This window comes from Ochotona curzoniae, unplaced genomic scaffold (assembly GCF_017591425.1).
Source record: "Ochotona curzoniae isolate NIBS_2020 unplaced genomic scaffold, NIBS_Ocur_1.0 scaffold_2453, whole genome shotgun sequence".
Taxonomy (NCBI): domain Eukaryota; kingdom Metazoa; phylum Chordata; class Mammalia; order Lagomorpha; family Ochotonidae; genus Ochotona; species Ochotona curzoniae.
This window is the reverse complement of record NW_024467094.1, coordinates 23666845-23691144: the sequence shown is the minus strand read 5'-3', so window position 1 is coordinate 23691144 and position 24300 is coordinate 23666845. Positions and strand designations below refer to the sequence as shown.

Below are 24300 nucleotides of genomic sequence, written 5' to 3'. Positions count from 1 at the left end.
GAAATGCAAATAAAAAGCACCCCGAGGTTCCACCTAATTGCAGTTAGAATTGCCTACATATAGAAATTAATAAACAACCCTGCTGGTAGGATGGTAGACTAGTGCCGTCATTATGGAAGTCAGTATGCAGAGTGTTCAGACAACTGAGAAATGATCTACCATTTGACCCAGCTAATCCACACCTGAGAATATATTCAAATGGAATGAAATCTGTACATGAGAAAACAACCTGTAGCCCTATATTTATGGTCCCAGACACCATTATGCTCAGTAAAATAAGAGTTCTAAAACGGCAAATATGTTCTGATATGCATGTATTCTTATGTATGAACTGTATAACGGAGACTAGTATACTGGAAAATAAAGACACATTGCAGTATGTATTTCTACTGTTGAATAAAGGTAGGACTCCCAATGAGACATTTAAATATAACTTCACAGTACACTACAGGATTTTCTGCTTTTGCCTACAGTATCATACCCTAATAGATTTAAATAGCAGAAAGTTAAGCTTGTAACTGTGACTAAGTGAATATACATTGTGATAATACGGGGGAGAATGGCAGGAGGAGGGGTGGGGAATACCTACAAAACTGTATCATGGAAAATAACAAAAATAGTTCATATTCCTGGTATGAGTGCCTTGGAGGAACTCGAAGAGTTTTTGAGGTGAACATGGATGGTGTACCAGAACAAAATCTACAGGTCTCTTAGACGAGGGTAGTTACAAAGACTTAGAGGACAGGCACAGTTTTGCCATAATCTTGAGAGAAGGCGAGTCGGCAGGGAGCCACCTCAACTCGTCATCTGCCCGACAGAAGCCAGCACCCAGGAAGGGCTGAATGAAAAAGTTCTACTTACATTTGCCCAAGAGAAAGAAATCCCTAAGTTATGAATTAAGACATTCCCATAGTTAGGATAGAGATCAAAGACTGGGTTCATACTATATATGTATGTATGATGGCTCTTCAAAACATTCATGGAAATGAGTATTTATAAGCAAACATATGCATAGACAATTCTTTACATCTAAATGAATATACCTACCTTTCTATGAACTTTCTGAAGAATCCTCATATGTTTATATGTAAATGATATTTTTAAATAAAAGAAACTCATTTCTTTTGTCACCAATTAGTTCTGTGGCCATAAACAAGCACTTCCTTTCCCTCCAACTCGCTCTCATCTATAACACAGAGACTCTACAGTTGAGGATCTCTGAGGTTCCATCTAGCTGTAACATTGAATTAGCATTCCAGATGGCTGTTGGAGAGGCTACAATTCTTTGTGAGTTTATGGTTCTGTTGTGTAAATGATACGATATCTGATTTTTTTTTCTGTTCTTAGGAATTGTTGCATGAAAATGACTCAACAAATGTACAACTTACACCTTTCTCAATCAAAAAAACATAGCGCCCCAGCATCTCCCAATGCCGCCAAACGCCTGTACAGGAACCTGTCTGAGAAACTGAAGGGGAGTCACTCTTCATTTGACGAGGCCTATTTTAGAAACAGGACTGATCGGCTGAGTCTCAGAAAGCCATCAGTGGTAAGAAAGCTTTTTTCATTCTTATGTCAGTTTGACTTGTTCAGTTACAGAGGACCCATATTTATCTGAAGCTAATGTTTTTGAAATTTAAATGCTAAAGTCAGGAATGGCCAGATTTACATATTTATCTGTTTCTAGTGAGGCTGGAATGACTCCAAAAATTTATTTCCTCCTCCTTAAATCTTTCTTTTCCCTTAATTAACATTTTTAAAAAAATAGCAGTTTGGCAAACAGGAAGCTTAGAAATAAATAGGCATTCTGGGAGCTCCAGTGTTAAATACAAGTAGTAATACATGTATCATTTGCTTTCTTATGTAACTGTATGTTTTCCAAAGGCATTCAAAACAATCCAAGCAAAAAATATTGTTAATACATACATACATATTCAAAGAGATATGATGAATGAGAAAGGAAAGGAAGAAAGTAGAAGAGGAACTCAAAAAGAAAGAGAGGAGAGGAACAAAACTAGAAAAATAAAATATTGGAGAAAAAAAATACCCAAAACCTAGGCAATTACAATAACTGAAGTGTATCACTGTGTGTATCACTCAAAGCAGAAAAAGAATACCTTGGGCCACTGCATCCCATTGTCCCACAACTGAATGTCCATCAGGCAGGATGCATATCTTGCTGTTGCAGAGTCCTCTGGTCTGTACAGATGTCATGGTGCATCATGTACTCACGAAGGGCAGAAAGAGCAGTTACCTGTGATGTCACAGACATTTCCATACAGTAGTCGCTCACACTGGCCTGCAGGAAAAGCCCAGGCTGTTAATATTAACAGGCCCAACAAGAACAGTTTTTGCTGTGAGTAGTGACATTTTGTTGAGTAGAAAGCAGGTGAGTATTTAGCCTTTCCAGATAGAGGCAAGGCAGAATTTGCCAAAGAAAGCAAGGAACAGGAAATAATTTAAGAGTAAGAATAAATAGTGTACATGAGAAATTAGCAATGCTAACAATCAAAAAGAAACGCAGAACTTTAGCCAAGGCAGTGTTTTAACTTTGAACTCATTTGTTTTCTCTTGTGCTTTGTGATCTGGTTGGAACCTTGGCCTCAGAGGCTTTTAAGTTTAGCAGATCATACACAAAACACGCTTCCATTCAACAGATTATCTTGCAGTAGAAAACTGAAAACCAAAGGACCCCATCCCGTGAGTCCCCACTGTCAAAGCAATATTTGTATAATGGCTTTATATTTACCTACAGTTACAATTTTGTTCCATGTATGCAGTTAAAGTTACCTTCAGCCTACAATAAGGACATTCGACTTCTAATAAGACTAAAAACATGACCACTTGAACATGGAATCCCTGGAGCTTTTCTACCTGTTGATCAGGTGACTTTTATGCTAAGTCAAGACCAATATTATTTCAGTACTTTTAAAGACTAAGTAACTCTGGGAGGAGACACCAGAGATGTGTAAACACCAGGGTACTTCCAACAACTTCACAGAAAATGTAATTACAAGGTAAAATTTAGCTTGATCCAAGAATGTTTGAAACCCATGCATAACTTTTTCCCACAATACACATTTTGCATGAACTTCTTGAACATGCTTTGCACAAACTGCGAAATTCCTTCCATCCAAGAAGCTTACCTTTTAAATCTATTTCCCACAAACTGGTCACATTAGTTTGTGGAAATTGACGTAATAAATTTAATGTATTTAAGATTGCAGTTAAGGGCCTATGCTGTGTTCTACTCTGTCCTGCCTCCCACCTCTTTGCTTTCTTCTTTTTCCTTTTAGATTGTTACACTTTGTTTACTTTATAATCACAAGCTGAACCCTCCACTAAAGAATTCAGCATGCAGTAGAAAAGCCACAGGTTCTCAGGAATAGGACAAGGGCTATAAACTATGGTCAAATCTCAAAACATCAACTCTGCTCACATGAATTGAGTTTTTGGTATTACCGAAAATAAGGGAAAGTGTAAGATACTTGTCTTTGGGTGCTTATTTCACTAAGCCACAGGTTGTCCAATTCCATTCCATTTGTTGAGCAAAACAGGATTTCATTCTTTTTATGGCTAAGTAGTATTCCATTATGTATACATGCTACAGCTGACAGACATGCAGCTGACAGAACACTTCTTCATGTATCTGCTAGACATTTCTATTCCATCTTTTGAAAAAATGCGTGTTCATATCCTTACCCCATGTCTTAACCGGATTACTCGTTTTGTTGTTTAGTTTGAGCTTTTTATATATCCTACATATTAATCCTTAATCAAACGTACAGTTTGCAAATCTTTTCTCCCACTTGTTTATGGTTGCTTTTACTGTGTGTGTTTCTGGAGCCTTAGCTAAGCAGTCTTCTCCTACTCCAATGTCTTAGAGTGTTTTCCCTGAAAATTTGAAGGTGTCATGTCTTACATTTAGATCCTGAAGCCATTGAGAGCTGATATAAGATGTAAATTAGGGGTCTTGTTTCATACTTCTGTGTGCATAAAGTTTTCCCAACATCATTTGCTGAGCAAACTGTCTTTTCTCCAAGGAGTGATTTTAGCTCATTTGCTAAACATGTATCGACTGTAGATGCATGGATTAAGTTCTGGGTCTCTAATCTGTTCCACTGTTCCACATGCCTATTTTAAACCAGTACCAGGTTGTTTTGAATATAGACTTTATATTGTGATGGCTCCAATTTTATTTTTATTGTTTAGGATTGATTCAGGATCTCTGGAGATTCTGTATGAATTTCCAGGTCTGGGGAGAAAATACTTTGGCATTTTGACTGGAATCACACTGAATAAGTAAATTGTTTTGCATACTATAGCCTTTTTTTAAAGAGTAGATCCAAATTAATAAAATCAGAGATAAAAAAGAAGATGTCAGATGGCATAAAGTATCATTAGTAATTATCTCAAACAGCCAAATGCCAACAAATTGTAAAATTTAGATGAAAGATTGATTTTTGAACATTTGAGTCATGAAGACATAGAAAATCTATTTAGACCAATAACCAAGGTGAAGGTTGAATCAATGATAAATAACCTTCCAATAAAGAAAAGCCGGCAATCGGATGGTTTCACTGCTGAATTCTAACTTTTCAGGAAGAACTACATTGGAATCTTCTCAAGCTCCTTTGAGGCTAGCAGCGCTTTTATTGCAAAATCAGTAAAAGATACAAGAAAAGAGAATTGCAGGCTATTATTTGTAGTGAATATAGGTGCAAAAATCCTTAACGAAATACTAGCTAATCAAATCCAACACATCAGAAAAATCAGTCACTGACCAAGTGGGATTACTCCTTGCATACAGATATGCAAATCAATAAATGTGATACCTCGCAACAAATTAAATGATAAAATCACGTGATTACCTCCATAGATGCAAAGCATTTGGTAACAATATACTATCTGTTCATACTAAAAAAAAAAAATGAAAAACTGTGAGCAAATTGGATATACAAGCAATGTATCTCAAAATAGGGAAAGCAATGAATGACAAGCCTACATCATCACATCACACTGAGTGGGAAGAAGCAAGAGGTATTTCAACTGAGATTAGGAACCAGACAAGGATGCCCACTCTGACCATTACCAATAACAGAGTTCTGAAAGCTTTTTTCCAAAGCCATTAGTGTAGAAAAAACAGGAGGAATAGAAACAGGAAAGGAAGAATTCAAATTATCCCTGCACATAGATGACATGATCCCACATGTAAGAGAACCAACAGAGTCCACTACGGAGATTACTGGAATGCAGAAGAGTTTGGCAAAATTGCTGGATATAAAGTCACACACACAAAAAATCAGTACCATTTGTATACGTAAACAATGCCACAGCTAAGAACTTGGAAGATACGTCCCATTCACAAAAAATACTAAAATATTTAAATACCTTGGGATAAATTGAACCAAGGATATGATAAAGTTCTACAATGAGAATAACAAAACATTGAAAGGATTGGAAAATTTTTCTAGGCATGAAAACTTTTTCCAAGTTTCCTATAAGCTCTTAAAGTATCAATTTGAAAGAACTGCAGAACTCTTTGCCTTTGTTTAGCATTCATCCTTTAAAAAATCTTTCCAAAGGTATTAGTATTTAGTATTTTTCTTCTGTAGGATAAGTGTGCTCTATAAATATTCTGTCTTCCCAAGCCCTAAATCTCAGGGTTCAAACTGTCAGGTGGTCAATGGTTGGGATTCTGCACTGAAAAAGCATGCAATTAGAACACCAAAAAGTCTAGGACTATGGCCAGACAGCTAAATGTAGATTTGTACACAGGGTGATATATAGTATATATATTTCAGGAAGGTTGCTCCAAATCACCATGGAGCATGGGCTAGAGGGGAGCAAAACCAGTAACAGGTCACTGCCGTGATTCAGAAAATGAAATGGTAAGGAAATCTGGGTTTGGAGAGAAGAGGTAGCTTTGAGAGAAAATAGACCAGTGTACTCTCAATTTCAAGATAGTCACAAGTGAAACCACCTGTGCTAATGTTGTCTCTGCCAGCATTTTCACACACTGTGTCCTCTGGAACACCATTCCAAAAGTAGTTAAAGAAAGGTAATAAAATACTTTAAAGTGATCCAAGGACCTAAGAGTTCTTACAGTTAAACAGTTGAGTAACTGTTTAATCCAGTGTTTACCAAATTTATATGACCATGTGCTACTTTCATCATACAGTACTTATAATTTGGTTTTATTTTCTTATTTGGATGTCAGAGTTAGTGAAGTACAGTGCTTCCACACACTAGGGATGGAACCCATTGGGGTTCACTCCCTAAATTCCCACAATAGCCAGTGCTGGGCCAGAACAAATCCAGGAGTCCAGAGCTTCTTCCAGATCTCCAGTGTGGGTGCAGTGGTCCAAGCACTTGGGCCGTTCTCCACCACATTCCCAGGTGCATTAACAAGGAGCTGGATTGGAAGTGGATCAACTAGGTCTCCAACCAGCACCGTAAGGGATGCCAGCACCACAGGCAGTTTTACTTTCTATGCCAGCCAGCCCCATAGAATACCTTTTAATTTCCTATCAAACAATATCCACACAAGACTGGCTGAGGAACTGATTTTTGCCTTTACTTATGGACAGGTCAGGCTGCACCCATGGGAGAGACCAGGAAGACGCTTCTGGCTTTGGATTGGCTCAGCTCTGGCACTTGAGACCATTTGGGGAGGGAAGCAGTGGATGGAAGAGCTCTCTGTCCTTCTCTCTTTTTTTTTTCCTTCAAAGGAAGAATTATGCAGACAAAGAAAAGATAATGCAGTTGCTGAGGCAACGTACGCTTCCAAATATTTAAGCTGCAAAAACATACTGTTCTGTGAAGTTGCCTAACCTATTTCCACTCTTCCCCAGAATTTCCAAGGCAATGAAGCCATGTTTGAGGCCGTTGAACAGCAGGACATTGATGCTGTGCAGATCCTCCTGTATCAGTACACAGCGGAAGAACTAGATCTCAACACACCCAACAGTGAGGGCTTGACACCCCTGGACATTGCCATCATGACGAACAATGTGCCCATTGCTAGGATTCTCCTGAGGACAGGGGCCCAGGAGAGCCCACACTGTAAGTAAACCTGAGAACAAAAACAGATCCTCTTCAACCTAGACCCCATCTCCATGTCCCCAATACAATACTGCTGACCTTCAGACCAGAAATGGATGGCAAAACAAAGGCTCTGAAATGTCTTCGTTCTTTTTTATAAAGTTTCATGAAATCTTCAAGTTGTTTTCTAAGTAGAATAGGCTGAATGGCATTGAGAAAGGCCCGCCTAAGATTTTTAATTTTCATTTTGTTTGAACGGTTGAGAGACCTAGAACACAGAGAAACAGAGAGAGAGAGACAAACACCAAAGTTCCAAGTGCTAGTTCACATCACCACATTTCCTACAACAGCCAAGGTTGAGGTAGGCTGATGTTAGGAGCCAGGAACTCCACCAGGCTCTCCAACTTGAGTGACAGGGACTCAAATGTTTGAGCCATCACCTTCTGGCTTGCAGAATGTGCATTAGCAGGAAACTGATGCTTAAATCAGATACTCCTATATGGGATTTGGGTACCCCGAGCAGCATCGTAAACACTACATCAAATACCTGCTCCTCTCTACCCCTGAACATTTTTTTTCTAAGCTTCAAAAATAAGTGAGCTACCCCAAAAGAGGCTCTAGAATTGGAAGTACACACAGATGAAGAATGAGCCTGATGAGCATGTGTTTGTATTGGTGCCTCTGCAGTCAATGTGGTAGCTTGCTTCTTTCCATTTTTCATTACACAAACTGAAGGCACTGTTCTGGGAGCTAGAAACATACTGGTGAATAAGAGCAAAGCTCTATTCTAAAGTTTACTTACTAGTGAGGGAGACTTCCTGTAGGCAAGGAAATAGACATTGGTGAAGAATGGATAACTGAAAAAAAAAAAAAGTGGGCCAGGAATAGGTTCTCTGTAAGGTTCTCTGATCTTTACGAAATAGCTCATGGGAAGGAAGGGACAAATTCTCAGGCATGTGAATGGCAAACAGAAAGCTGTTGGAACCAGCAGGAATGAACTGGCATGCTGAAGGGCAAGACTGTTAGTATAATACAAGCAAAATAAACACAGGGAGAATGGAGGCTGAGGAAGAAGGCACGAGGACCAACTCATGAAGAACCTAAGGCCACAAGTTCCATTCCGATTTGTTGGGAATAATGAGATAGTGGTGAAATAGTCACGTATGCATACGGCCTATTGTGCTTTGCATCAGTACCACAGTGTCCTGTGGTACATGCACTGTGAAGACACTTAGGACAGTGCAAAGACCAGTTAGGAGACTATTTCATGGGTGCAGGGGACAGATGCAGTTTCTTGGATTGGTCATGACAGTAATGTTGAACAGGTAAAACTTACGATATCCATTTACTGTATAATTCATCCGTGTAGAGCACATCATTCAATGGATTTTAATGTATGCACAGATGACTTTAGAATTTTTTCATCATCCAAACAATAAATAAACCCGCACCCTTGAGTTATACCCTCCAGGATCTCCTCTATTCTCTCTAGATTTGCCTTTGCCAGACATTTCAATTATCTCGTGTAAGTCACGTGAGATATGGTGTTCTGTGGCTATCTGCTCTCTGGATGGGTTTCTGCGGTCCAGCTGATAGTGCTTGCAGAGGCAGCAGTGCCCTGGAGCCAGCAGTGCCCTGGAGCCAGCAGCACCGCCCGCCCAGGAGTGAGAGCTACAGTATCCTGCAGTAGTCACCCTGGTGCACGCACCATCTGCGTCACTTCCCACGTACTGACTCCTGGAAGCCTCACATCAGGAGGCCGGTACTCACATTTCCCTTGGTGCAAATCTCTGACCCAGTGATCACAATGGCTCTGAGCCATAGGTTTTTGTTTGTTTCCTAAGAGAGAAAAAAAGACAAACTCAAACAGTTTCACTTGTACTGATTCACTTATTTCCAAGTGGTGAGGCCCAGAAGATTAAAGAAAAGCATGCAATGATGTAATTTGAGGTCACATCTTTGCTCCTGCTTTCTGTAATGACTGCCACCCGAAGACTAGGTACAGGGGCAGATCCTTTTGTCAGAAAACCTTATTTTAAAAATGCCAAGCTTAGCACAGCATTATCAAATAGAATGGGGATTTGGGCTCCTCCAAAGAGCCGTGTAATCAGACTGCTGCATATTTTTAGTGAAAAGGGAAGATTTGAAAGCATGGACACATGATGTGAACTGAAATGGCATGTCTTCTGAGTTATTCTGTGATACTGTCTGTCCTAAAGATCCAGAGAGAGTGGGCAGAGGGGGGACTGTCAGAGGGTCTGAAGGTGGAACATGCAGAATGGGCCCCATTCTGCAAGAACAAGGACACCATTCATTCTCCCGTTGCCACGGCCATCCTGCTCAGGATGGGGGAAGCATTGGCCCTTACCTGAGAAGTTACAAAGCATTCTGCCTTTTCCATGAGCGGAGTAAGACTCCCAAACTCCCAAATCCCTCTCGTGCATAATTAAAGCTCCATAAGAGAACTTGAGTACTAAATACCTAGCTAAACCAAAAACAAACTTGTTCAAGAGATCCCTGGTTTTCCTGACTCCCTCTGGGATGATAACCACGTTACCAGCATGAAGCTGAAAAGACTGACCGACAGTGGGAGATAAGCCCAGCCTTCAGCTCCATGAAATCAGACACTTCACTCATACCACCCACGAAATCAAAGCTGTGGTAACATGTAGATTCCCAGACGTAAAAACAGTGAGGACTGTGACCCTATGATATCTCCACATTAATTATTTCTGGTTTTCATATTAAGCTTGAATGATGATATTATTAACTGTACTTTGAGGAAGCATTTGTGATTCTGAGAGACTAAGTGACTAATACAAGGTCACATATCTAGCAAATGGACAGAAAGTTCAGAAATTTAAACCCAAATCTACACAATGCCATTACCAGAGCTCCTTCTGCACAAACAGCCTGCCCTTCCAGATCATCAGTATGGAAGGCTCTACATACCAGGCCCCTGCATCTTTTCCTTGTACTGTTTGCTGAAATTGTATGGTGTGTTTCATCGTTCTGTTGGAGAGAGGCGAGATAGAACACAGTGTTTAAGGAATTTTAACTCATTTTACAGATCAAGAAGAAAGCAGAATTGTTTCTGTGCGACCAGAGAATGAGATAGCCTTTGAGAAACATCTCTCCTCCAGCCAGAACCAGATAAGCAGACACATGCTTCAGACTGTTCCCCAGAAGCTAGAGGCAGGATAGAAGAGGAAAAATAATAGCAAAGACATAAAGCTTGTTGAGTGTTTCATACTACAAAAATAGCTTTTTTCTAATCATCTTACTTGCCTGGTATGCTAGGAGTTACTTCCCTAATCTTTTCAGTGAAAAAACTGGAATAAGTCAGATACTTTATCCAATACTGCAAAGCTGATAGGAGCTGGGAGCCATAATTTAAACCCATACCTTCTTTGTTGAATGCCTTGATATTCAAAGAAAAGCTTTAACACATTTGCTCTTATATAACAGATGTTCAATTCCTTCCTATCATCTGCCTTCTAAAGCGGAGTACAGGGTTTCTAATATAGTTAATATTCTTGTTTTGCTTCCCTGTGTATTCTTTTTCTGTAAGCAGGCCCCTGCCCAAAGATTCCAATACAAGGCAGAAAAAAACCCTCTGTAACCTCATTCCTTAACAGGCATCAGAGCAACAGATGAGTTTAGGGAATTACTCCTAATTCCTATTAGAGCTCTCTTCCGTCATAGAGCTATCCACAGAGATATTCTTTCTCAACATGGCTACAACCCATCTACGTTTCCTTACTCATAGCAAGAGATCATCCAAACTTTCACACTGACCTAAGCTTAAATATATAAAGAACACCAGCCTAATCACTCGGTGAACTGGCTATCTTTATTCTAGGATTTTCTTTTGTTCTTCCTACCTTTAAGCTAGCAGCACAATCACTCATTTCTTAAACAAACAAAAAGCTACCATTACTGAAGCAGAATCCCATAAATACTTCTTGTAGACTAGTATGCAGAGCTTAGGAAACAGGTATAGAATCTAAAAAGCCTGAGGCCGCCATTGTGGCTTAACAGGTTAAGCTGCCTGCTGTAACACCAACGTCCCATATCACACCACTTTAAATCCCAGGTACTCTACCTCTAATCCAACTGCCTGCAAATGCATCTGGGAAACCAGTAAAGGACGGCCCGAGTTCTTGGCCCCCTGCCACCCATGTAGGAGACCTGGAAGAAACTGCAAGTCTAGCCTGGCTCAACTCTAACCATTGCAACCATCTGGGGAATGAACCAGCACATGGGAGATTTCTTTCTGCTTTTCAAATACACAAAGACTTAAAAAATGTTTTTAAAAATCTAAAAGAACTATAATTCAGAAAACCCACATTCAGGAGTAATATAGAATACCTGTGACTATGAACCACTGATTGAGGGTCGCTGTGACTCCTGCTCGACTGAACAACTACGGTTTGCAAAGACACCAAAACACTGCTCCCTTTTCTAATTAATTCACATCCTAGCCCCCAGTTCTTAAGTCACTCTTTGACATCCCACCTCCAGTCTCTAGGAGGCCTTTACTGACCTGTCCATGTGGGTCATCCCTTGCTGAACACTGCCAGCACTTAACATAATTAAGGCCCTCTAAACAGTAAAGAAATTAATTTTTTGGCAATCTACAATCTATAAATTTGTCATTCATGTGGTCTAACATGTGTTAGTACTCAGAAATTTTCAAGTAAAATATTAGCCTTCCTGACAAATCTATCTTATGCCATTGAGATACAATGATCACATACACATGCACTTGCAATGTACTGAAAAAAGACTTTTAAGTCTTCCAGGAGTTTATACTACAGGTACTTTCCACATAGCACCACTGTTGCTGTGTTCCATGCATCACTGCAGAATTTCATTGTGGATATGACCTAATGATTGTTCTGTTTATGCTATTTATCAATAGCAGAATACTTCTCAGTTTTAGCCTTTCTTCCCTTTCCTCTGGCTGTACTCTCCCACATCTCCCATACCCCCACTTCTCTACACTTCCTGGTGACCTGTCACCTTCTCTGGCACTGCCTGAGGACCAAGAAAGTAACATGTCTGTTTCATTCATCACTAAATCCCCTGAAAATTACTCAATAGTTGCTGAATGAATCCCACACTGCTTCTCTTGGGGAGGAGTGTGGATATATTATTTCTTAGGAACAGGATTATTTTACTGCAGATGAAGTAAATTGAAAATTTCCAAATAATTAAGTATCAGAGGGATGCAGGCTATGTTCCAGTCAATAATACTAAGAAATCATAGTAGTAGTTCTATTTTTTTTTTTACATTATTGTAATGAGATACACAAAGACCACATTCATAGTACATACATTGCAAAGTAATTATCACAAATTAACATACCCATCACTACCTCTGAGGTACATTATACCAGTAGCACTTGTCCATCTTGTAACTGGAAGTTCGTACACTTTGATTAATATGTTTCTACAAGGCCTTGGCAAACACACTCTATCCTCTGTTTCCACATTTTTAGTTCCTTTGGATCTCGCGTGAATCTAACATCTGACAACATTTACCTTTCTGTGAGCATTACAGCCTCCAGCTGCACCCATCTGGTTGCAAATGGAAGATCTTCCTCCTTTGAAGAGTTGTCTCGTCTTTCTTTTGTTAAGTGTGCCTGCAAAACAGAATATATTCTCATCAAAAATTAAAATATTCAGATAAAGTTGAACAGTGTCTTCTGTTGTACTCCTGTTTCTTGGGGAGATGCACATTTTCATAATTCAGGTTATCCCCAGACGCCCCAACACCCACCTCTGCTATAGGTCTGGCAGCATCCAGACTTCCCCCATCAGTCTTAACACAAAGACAAAAGTCACATACCCACAGGGGGAAAAAAAATCAAATACTTAGTATAGAGTAAAAGGAAGTGTATGGAGTCAGAAAGTTCTTATTTTTGTGTGTTTCTTTTATATGTCCATTTGCTTCTGAGTTTGATGAGACATGGCAGAAATCCCTTTGCTGGATCACTTGTGCTGGTTTCTTAGGAAATTCCTAGCTACTACCTAACCTAACAGTACAGACATTGTGAATTCATGCTCTGCTGCAAAGACACAGGGGAGAACCACATGCACAGGTGTAATGAGTTCTAAGCGAAGAAATTTCCACAATAAAAAAGAAACCTTTACTATCTGGATCTCTAAAACCCTTTTGGATCACATTCTCAAAGTCCTGGGAAAACCCAAAAATGAGACAACCAATTAGACTTATGTGATTTCTGAGTATTGAGCCTGATCAAGATAAATAAATTTGAACTAAGTTGCCCTGTTTTTTTAACATAAACCATTCAACTATTTGAATGCCTCTGTTATTTGACATTCCAATCTAAGACAACTCAGTTTTGAAGTTGTAGATGGTTATCACGTATGAACAGCAGAGAAATTTATTAACAGCCATTCTTGTTGTCCAGAGGACATTATCTCATAATGCAAACTTTACACCGACATCACTACCCTGTTTTGTACCTTGAATACACAGATGAGGTCAAATGCGATACAGCTAGTATTATATATTTCTAAACCATAGCTGAAATTGAAAGTTTTCAATCTGGCAGGATTTTTAAAATTTGTTTTGTTTTGCTAGAAGAACATATAGCTCTCTAATAGTACTTTGATTTGCTTTTGTATACCGCCAAAAGATATAAAATCAATGGGTATGCTATTAATAAAAATACAAGCCTCTACTAATTAAGAATCTTCTGTGAGATAATAGGTGCTATTTTTATTGTACATGAGATGCTTGCATAGTAACTGGTTAGAATCAGACATTCCTGAGAGGTAGTATTTGATCTACAGAAACAAAACACTTAAATCACATTGCTCCATTTTAAAGGAGAACACGTTATTTCTGCTTAGTACTAACAAAACTCTACAATTCAGACTTATGGGAAATTGGGTAAGGCCTGCCTTTTTTTTTTTTTTTTTTAAGATTTGCTTTTATTGGAAAGGCAGATTTTTACAGAGGCGGGAAGAGACAGAAAGATGTTCCATCTGTTGGTTCACTCCCCAAATGGTTGCAGTAGCCAAACCTGAGCCAAACCGAAGCCACTGCTTCCTGATCTTCCATGTGGGTGCAGGGTTCCAAGCACTTGGGCCATTATTCACTGCTTTCCTAGACCATAAGCAGGGAATTGGATGGAAAGTGGAGTAGCTGGGACACAAACCAGTGCCCAAATGGGTTCCCAACACTTGCAAGGGGAGGATTACCCAATTGAGCCATTGTACCGGGCCCTCAAGTGCAAAATTATGCAGGACCACAGGCATTATGGAAAGCAGCATCCAAAGCTGATTGCAAGGGTCGTTCTCACACTGAGCTTAAATGATTGTCTTAATGCCTCATTTCTCTCATTAATAAAAAAAAATGCTAATATTGATAGAAAAGCTGCTGCTACATTTCAAAATGGCAATATTAGTAACAGTTTAATATATTCATTTTTAGATTTTTCCCGAGCAACCCAAATGAATTGTTCCCTAAATACATCAATTAAAAAACTAAAATTAGTTGACATGTTTTCCCAAATGTTTTCCATTTTTAAGCAATTATCAACTGGATCTAAATTCACCAAAGATAAGGCAAGGGCAAAATGAAGCGATCTATAAAGTTAGATTCTGGCAAAGAAGAAAAATCCAATCCCTGATCATTATTTATCTTCAGATTTAAACTACCCATAACTGTATCCTTTGGAAATGACATTCCCACCTTACCCCACCCCCATCCCATAGTTCATTAGCTGGATAGGTCTTGTAACAAACCCCTCCTTCCCCACCCCCGCCTCAGAATCCCTGGGTGGTAGCCATGCTGTTGATAATTACACACCACAATAGCACTGAGACTGTTTCAGGAGCTGCTTAGTGGTCTTGCCCAGGCTGACTGCTTACCACACACCCACAGACCCTCTATTGTGCTGGCTGCGCCTGATGGAAGGCCTGGTTACTAGGCTGGGGAAGTGAAGAGCTGCACTGAGGGAAAAGACAAACCCTGCAAACAGATCAAGAGCCCTAGGTTCAAGAGGAATTCCTTCAATGGGTGAAAGAGGAATGAACCCAAGACAATGAGAGTGGATTAGCAAGAAAATGAATCCCCAAAAGGACACAGCCTTGCTATTATCTAAGCCCAATCAGTCAAAATAGGTTCACCAACAGAGTGCCAAATAGATGGCAGTTTGAAAAGTGCAATATACAGGGACCAAGGCGTCACAGGCATCCGTATAGGCACCGGTTCAAGTCCTCACTTCTCCACTTCTTACCCAACTTGCTGCTAATGGTCTGGGAAAGCAGCAGAGGATGGCCCAAGACCTTGGACACCTGGAAACATGTGGAAGATCAGAAAAAGCACCTGACTCCTGATCAGCTCAGCTGTCCTTGTTGTGGTCATTTGGGGAGCAGACCAGCAGATGGAAGATACGTCTCTCTGTCTCTCCTTCCCTCTAACTCTTTCAAGTAAAAATAAATAAAAAATTACAACATACAAATATGGGATCAATTTGCATTCCATTTGGTTAAGAGAAAGTGCACTGGATACTGAATTCTTTTAGATTTCCAAGAATATCATGCATACATGATCACACTTTCCAAGGTAGGTTTATTGAATTTTTTGAGATTTATTTACTTTTATTGGAAAGGCAGATATACAGAGAAGAAAGAAAGAGAGGAAGATCTTCAGCCTGTTGATCCATTCCCCAAGCGGCCGCAATAGCCAGAGCCAATCTGAAGCCAGGAGCCCAGAGCTTCCTTGGGTCTCCCATGTGGGTTGCAGGGTCCTAAGGCTTTGGGCTATCCTTGACTGCTTTCCCAGGCCACAAGCAGGGAGCTGGATGGGAAGTGAGGCTGCTGGGATTAGAACCGGTGCCCTTATGGGATCCCAAGACTTTAGCCACTAGGCTACTGTGCCAGGGCCTATTTATTGAATTTATACAGGCAAAAGTTTAGGCTGAAAAGCTTTCCATTTTCAGGTTGCAAAAATAGAAATCAAATTCCCGGAACAATTTCCAAGGTGTCAAATAATAATTTTACCATACTCCTACTCAGGATTGAATTGAAGTCAGATATAGTTATCATATTTACTTGCTTCTGCCTGGAATGCATTAACCTGACTTGCTAGGTTGATTATCTCATCTGAACAGATACTTGTATTGGCAGTGAGATACATCATTAGTAATAGGAAGAAGCGTGATTACCTGAAAGGCTAGTGGGTTTTGTAGACAAAAGAGATTTTTCAAAACAGTGTTTTATTTTGAAAACCCATTGGGAAAGAAGAAAAATAAAGATTTATTTCTCATCCATGCAATTACCTCTCACAACTGACAGGTGAGTGAAGTTGCAAGGGTACCTGGGGCCTTAGTCCCCCCCCCCCCAAAAAAAAATCATTCCTAAGATTTCTTGTAAAAAATCCATTTTGAGAAATTTTATTCTCTTCCGTAATAGGTGTCTTAAGTTTTTTAAATAACAGGCATTCAGCAAGATTGGAGTGTAAAGTTTGATACTCTAAGGAAGTTACATTCATTCTGTAGTTTCACAGGTGCCCACTGCACTGCACTCCACCCACCATCACCACCCCACGCCCTCGGAGTTTGAAATCCCAAGGATCTAAAGAAACTGGGAAAGCTAATCTGACTCTACAAGTCGATGATGCGCCCTTGTTAGTCTGTGAAGAGAAAATGTTTTACCTTGGAGAGAGAAAATGCGAATCGCATCAAGTTGCAAGCCTAAGAGCCAAGGGAAAGCACAGAATCAAGCGGGTTGTGTGGAAGGAGCCAAGCACAGTGCAAGAGAAGCTGTCCATCTGAAATGCCACCTGGAATTCACACCCATAATAACGGTTGTGGATATAAAAATTAATAGGAGGGATTTCATAGTATTAGAAAAATTTATTTTTATAAATCATGTGTCTATCGCCCAAGTGTTGACGCATGCATGCAATTCAAACATCGGGCTTACAATAAAAGGCCCACTGAATCACTTAACAAGGACAATTCCCCCATTTTCTCTATAATTTGGCGTAGAAGAAGGAGGGGGGCAGTGGGTAGAGGGTGTAGTTACTAGGTCAATTAATCAACCTGAAAACTGTGACACAAACTCTGACGCCTAACCTATGTCTAAAAATACACAAATATATACGAATTTGTTTTAAACTGTCAATGCCTATATTTAGGACCTTCCCAGCAAGCTATAATGAGACTGTGTTTGAGGGCTTCAGTCATAGCAGACGCTTAACATTAATCTGAAGTTAGTTAAATTAACAGCATTTAGTACTGACTTGTCAATCTCACTGCTCCAGGAAATTGCACCTTGAGGCTACTAATATTGCCAATTTTTCCACTGGAGTGTGTGTGTGCACGCGTGTGTTGTGTGCACTTTTTTTTTTCTCTCCAGAACCTCCACGTTTATACCCCATCATTGCTTCCTTACGCCCACAGCACTTATAGTATCATTTATTCTGGCCTCCTTTAGGCTTCCCGGGGGACCCTGCATAGTGTAGCTGCTCAGTGAAAGAGTTTTTTAGCTTTATATTTATTTGTTTATTTTTCTGTCATGGCTCATGACTGAGGCTTTAAAAAAAAGTGTGACAGTATTTAGAGTACATGATTGACTGCTACAGCAACATTCATTAACCATGACAAATCTGCAGCCAAACACAGTCCTGAGTGTTCTAAACAGCAACTTGAAAAAGAAAGAAAAAAGAAAAGAAAAAAAGACTAATTTTTCATTGACCTCATCTGTAAATAAATTTAGACTGATGGTGCGCAGGGGCAATAATAAATTAGTATTCATTTCCTGTAATTAATGCAAACATGCCTATGAACCCTGAGAATATGAATATATAACCACCTAATTTCCATTTCAAAATACACCTAACACATTTTTGCTTGAGTTATCTTCATAAAATTTTCCCCCTTCACTGGAAGAATAAAATGGTTAGGTTTCTTTCCCACCATCCAGGGGGAAATATTGTTTTGGTCACGGGGAACATCAAACGCACCTCACCAGATCTACAGACCTTGATTCTGATTTACTGCGTTGCTTGTGTGATGTCCTAGCACATTCTCACGCTGAAGGTGTCTGCTTTTTCATCTCCACGCAGGAGGGAATACTCGGAAGTGACTACCTAGACAGGCTCTCACGTGCATAACAGCCATGAATAGATCACAAGAAGCAAACCCAGAGTTTAGCCCAAGAACAAGAAACATTGACTGGAACAATCAGTCACACTAAGGTGGATTAGGTAAATAGTATGATACACATCAAACAGTAATCATACCTCAAGTACAATATGAATATGAGACTCTACAGCCTTCCTGGACAAGAAGGGATTGCATAACATACGCTCTTGCCATGTCTGGAGACACTCCTAGGATCCAAATCGCAATTACAGATGTCACTGGGAGTAGGCATTTGTATATTAGATGAGAAACTGCTTGACCAGAATCCTGTATCACAGTAACTGGGTCAATTCTCAGCTACTCCACTTGCACTCCAGCTTCCTGCTAGTAAGTACCATGGGAGGCAGCAGGGGGCTGTTCAAAGAATATAGCCACCTATACAGGAGACCTGGATTGGGGTGTAACATCTTGGCTTCAGCCTGGCCCTAGCCCTCGCTACCCCAGGCATTTGGAGAATGAACAAGTGGATGGAAAGTCTCTCTGTGACTCTCCTCTTTTGACCTTTGTCTTTCCCTCCTTTCCTCTCTCCCTCCCTGTGTATATGACTGTCTCTTTCTCCCTGTTCCTCCCCCCACCCCCGCCTTTCAAATACAATGAAGATAGGGTTTTTTTAAGACAAAAATTTACCAAAGATCAATATATTAGTTCACCAGTCATCCAGCCATTGAAAATGATTAGCTCAACGATGTCAGCAATAGTGGTATGCTTTGTTAGCATAATAACAAAATAACAAACTGTGTCTAAAAGACACATATGCAAAATTTGCATATTGTAAAGACTACCACAAGAATAGAAAATCTGAATCTGGTTCTACTAAGCCAACCTAAATAACAATTTAGCAGAATGCAACTTGTCTGATGGATAGCTCTTCTGCAGACCTTCCTGGCCCTACAAAGCTTTTGCCCCTACGTGTCCCTACAAAATGTGTGCAATGTGGATACCAAGTGGTCCTCTTGGATACTTGATGGTAGAATCCTAATTAGCTTTACTAAGCCATTAACTGGGTGCATATCACAAAGGGGCCAGAAGGCAAAGGGGATATCTTAATTTGATGAATTAATCACTTAATCTAATGATAAATGTCACTCAAAAACCCTATTGTAACACATTATATATAAATTCAGGAATTCTTCCTCAGGAATTTTTTTGAAACCCAGAGTAGACTTTCAGACACACACTGCCAAAGCTACCCACGACCCCCCAACAAAAAAGAAAAGCAATCATCCCATTCCCATTGCTTTCCCTCCAGTTGTCAGCCTGGAAAGCCGAGCAATGCATCTCAGTACTCTGGTCCAGGAAGCCCAGCAGAGGGTGAGTGAGCTCTCTGCCCAGCTGGAGAATGAAGGATTCACTCTGGACAATACAGAGAAGGAGAAACAGCTGAAAGCTTGGGAGTGGAAATACCGGCTCTACCGACGTATGAAAACAGGCTTCGAACATGCCCGTGAGTACAAGCAGAGGACTTGAACATTTAACTAGACTGAACTTTGGTTTGAGACAGCCAGGCCTTCTTTTCCTGATTTTTTTCCAACTCTACAGAGTCATGGATGGCCGTTGTCAGCCTGTTTGGAGCAAGGACTCCGGGAGGCTGTAAAAGGGTCTTTGTCTTGCTTGATTTTCTGGCTCCTGATAGGTTCTCTGACCACAGTCATGAGGCCTTGGTGCTTCTGGCCTCCCTCCACCATGTCGCACTCATCTAGCGCTTTCCACCCGCTACGCCCTAATGCCTAATGACCTGGATGGTCTGATGCCCTAAGTGGCTATATTTTGGGATGTGGAGGTGGAAAAATATTTGTCTGCCTATTTGTCCAGTTTCTGCTTCAAGCTCAAGTTTAAGTTGTTTTCAGCTCTCAACTGCATTTTTTATATAGAGCAATAAACTGAACTTCAATTAATACAGGCCACAGAGAAGGACAGTCCATCAACCCATGAATTATGCTTTTGTCTGCACTTCATCTCTACCAGTTCTTTGTTAGACAGCTTCTTTCTGAATCATATTCTTTAGCATTAAGAGTACCTCTATATATAACCTGATATAAAAATGTAAAATCCAAATATTTGTGAAATATCAAATGTCATTCTAGAAGGAGATTTAAACAACCAAAAATAAAACTCGAAGTTCTAAATGCAATGGTAATGTTGCTTCATTCACATTGAGACTGTTAGTCTCAAAAATCTTAATTGTGATATAGATAAAGACCAAACACAGTGAAACTTGTGTTGTAGTTCTGTGCCTTAAGTATCAAATCTGGGCCTAATTTTTACTTGAGATTCACTAATAAAAGATTCTTTCAAGATCAACAACCTCCAGCCATGCTGATACATGGAATTTTTAAGAAATTTAGCAATTGCCTTCATAAATACCTTTATGATTACACCTCACTTAGGAGAGATTAACACCAAAAACAGACCTATTTTTATACCTGATGCTATTTTTCATAATTTTCTGAATTATAAAACACCTTTTTCAGGGTATTAGGGAGTACCTAAAACCATCACTGGTCCTTTAAAACTTGAGACTAGGGAGCCTGACATCTGTCCATACATTTTTTTCTCAGAACACACTGCCTGATGTAATGGGAGCTGTTGGAGACCAAGGTAAGTTAGAAATGTACACTGGCAGAGCTCAAGTCAGACATCGCAGCCACAGGCTCTTGGCTGCGTTTCGTCACTGTGCTCTTTAACAAGGAATCTGGCCTCCTCTATGAGCTGCAGTTCCCTTATTCAAAAGTGGGAGTGTTATGACTTTCTCCCCAGTAGGGCTTCAAAAGATTCTATAGGGATGATTTATGTGCAATTACTTTTTGAAATAGAAGGGCCTGTCTGTTGCATAGGAGCCTGCTGTCACTGCCCTTCCCTTCACTCAGGTAGCACAATCGCCTACAGGATCAGCAAGGGACTCTGGGAGGGCCTCTCTGGCATTATTTGCCCCTTCACAAGATATTCTAACAGGCAGCCAAGACCACCACAGTCACCGGCAACAAGGACCAAAAGAGGGGGGTAGCGAGACTTCTAATGAAAATATCAGGGTGCTTCAAAAATTCAGGAACACTGTTGGAAAAATCTGTCTTTCCTTTCCATCCCAGGAGCCCCTGAGGTGCCCACCAATGCCTGCCTCATGGTGACGAGCAGCACAGCCCTCACTGTCACCTTCCAAGAGCCTCTTAGTGTCAATGCAGCTGTGGTGACTAAATACAAAGGTACGGTACTCCAGGGATTTTTCACTGCTGCTTCTGAGAATCTGTCATTGGAGAATCAACTATGCATTTTTTTTTCTGTACGGTAGGACTGTTTTCATCCCCCTTACTCTTGGAGTTGAAATACTTTCATACATACATGAAAGAGCAGTAAAGTGGCTGAGAGTAATTAACAGAAAGGACAAGAAACAGGAAAGTTTGGGCTGCTGTTTCATACCCCTTAATGTTCCATTCCTGCTTGCAGAGGGATCATTCCATGCAGAGCATGGTGGGCAGGCCTGGGTAGGACACAATGGGGAATCAGACTAACCAAGGAACTGAGATATGTGCATGTGGAACATGCTGAATAAGAAGCATATAAATTGACAACTATAAACCAGGCAACCAATATTCAGTAACAAAACCAACAAGATAAGGTTCCCCAGGGGTCAGAAAGAACAAGGGAATGATTAAAATGGTAGAATCAGGAAATGCCCCAGAGCGGAGGTTGGCATTTGGGATTGACTGTAGATAGATGGCTCGGATTTGAACTAGAAGGTACTGGGGGGAGGGAGATAAATTCCAAAAGGACAGGATGAAAAACATAGCCACAAAAGCAACAAAATGCTGAGCTCAGAGGAGAATTTAGATGGGGAAGGGAAAGGAGGTTGGCTCTATTGGAGGTCAGAGTGTATGTAAACTAAGTTTCAAGATTGGGATGAGGGCCAACAAGAAGAGTGGGGCCTGAAATCAAGGCTAAGGAGTTTGCACTTTCTATGATGAATTCTGCAGGGTGATAGAGGAGGAGATCAGAGGTAGACCTGGAAAGCTGAAGTGTCAGTAGTGCCTTTGATGTAATGGAAGTTACATGGATTCAGAGCAAGAACAATAATGAGGAAACCATTCAAAATAGAGGTCATGACAACATGACCTGGCTACAGTGGCAGGACATGACCCAGAGGAGAAAGTGATTTTAGAGGTGTTACTAAAAGTCAGTTCTTCTACATAGCCTCCTATATTTCAGGCATAGTTTGAAGCGTGTATATGTATGGACTCTGTTTAATACTCATAACTGCCATATGAGTTCGTCATTATCATGATTCCCACTTAGCAGATGTGGCCTCTGAAGACTCATGACGATGTCAGTCACAATATGTGGACTCTTGAATAGGGTGAAAAAGAATGAAATTAGTTCTCCAATTCACAGGAACATACAGAAATATCTTGCCAGGTCACAGGGTGGACAGAAACTATGGGGGGGGGAGGGGACTGTCGCTCCCTTGAACTGCAACAGGGCCTCAACGGCATGACTATTTTCCCCCTTCCTAGAGCTTGTCTCCAAGCAGAACTTCATACCTCTCTGAAACCATTATTCTGCTTATAAACTGGCTTTCTGGGGTACTTCGAATTTTCTAGGCAACTCCATTCTGTTTGCAGTAAGAGTGTATTGGAAGTCCAGTCTAAGAAAAGGTAGTTTTAAGATGCTAGCAACAGCAGAGGAAAGAAGTCACTCAAAATAGCCTTGGCTTTGAATCATTCATCCTTTGACTCAATCCTGATACTTTCCCTTGGCTGTCTCGTGTGGAATTCAGAGTGTTTGCAGGCAACGTTAATTATGGATGCTAGTCTTACTTCCTACCTCTCTCAGGATTTTGATGGAGGGTTTTTAGCAGTGCTGCCCAGCTTGACATTTCCTCCAGCCATGTGATCAGTGAGCCATCAGGAGCCAATTTATGCACACTGTCAGCTATTTAATACTTGGCCATAATGCCAGCAAGTTCTATCAGCATTCACCTATTAACACTTCTCATTCTCAGGAGACTTGCATCTGGGTGAGGTTAAAACAAAAGGTCACAAGTGGGTTCTGTTAGTAACTAGAGAGGATTAATTAAGCATTATAAGAATTATCTGTTGCATTATGGAGTTAGGCATCCTTGGGTTCATTTCTAACGGCATAAATTGAGTCCTTAACCTGAGTACTTTTAAGGGTTATTTAAAACAGCTGGCAGCCTCCTGCACCCACAGAGACAGCAACAGCATTTGTAATTCAGAGGGTGAAGTAATTAATTATGAAAACATTAGCAAAATTACCCTGAGACAAAGCTAATCATTATCTTTTTTTTTTTTTGAAAGAAGAAACAATGGAGGTCTCCACAAAATGAAATGGTAATTATCTAATTGGTTAGAGGGAAAGCTTACCCTGCAGCATTTAGGGTTTGGCAAAAACACCTCTTCCTACTCTCCAGAACTTCTGGGTGCAGCAAAACCTCAAGCCTATTTTGACAACTGAGTGTTTTCCCTCTTCATGTTTAAACCAGTGTGTATTTAAAAGAAAATCTGGATCCTTCTACCTTTTCTCATTTGTTTGTACTCATCAACATGTTTTGATAAGTTTATTGATATACAGGAATTTTTGTAAGAGCATCTCTTTCTAAACCTTCCTTAGACCCCGAGGGCCATGCATGAGGCCAAATGCCAAGTCAGCTTGGAGATTAAAGGAATCAACTTGAGCTTAAAACCCAGGAAACACTTTTCAGTAAGACCCGCTAGATCTTTCTGCTGGCATTTCCTCTTGGGTGCAGAAAAGCAAGGTTCGTGGAGCTCATGCAAGTTTTCAAAGGGGCTTCCTCCTCAGATTCCAAGAGCCCTTGGATCTTTGGGTCCCATCTCATCCATCTTAATGGCTTTTACACAGAAAAACTGCAATCATTTAAGATGCTCTTGGGCTCCGTCAATTCACACAAGTTGGCTCCACATATTTTCTTTACTGTCTTGAGAAACCTGTGGGAACCCCCTATTTGCAGGTTACATGCTATTTCTCTCTTGGTCCAAAGCAGAAAACATTTTTGAAAATCGCTGCTCTTTGCAGAACTGGATGCTAGGTAGGAAGG

The 24300-nt window shown here is 40.3% G+C and overlaps 1 protein-coding gene across 1 annotated transcript in view; it reads left to right on the top strand.

Annotated features, from left to right (window-relative positions):
* The window catches only part of ANKFN1 (ankyrin repeat and fibronectin type III domain containing 1), a 140040-nt gene that overhangs the window by 14194 nt on the left and 101546 nt on the right, over positions 1-24300 (top strand). The window contains exons 2-5 of the mRNA XM_041001153.1: positions 1348-1549; positions 6855-7065; positions 19483-19677; positions 21320-21433. Of these exons, the coding sequence (XP_040857087.1) occupies positions 1358-1549; positions 6855-7065; positions 19483-19677; positions 21320-21433 (712 nt within the window). The 5' untranslated portion in view covers positions 1348-1357. The remainder of the gene's footprint in view (positions 1-1347; positions 1550-6854; positions 7066-19482; positions 19678-21319; positions 21434-24300) is intronic.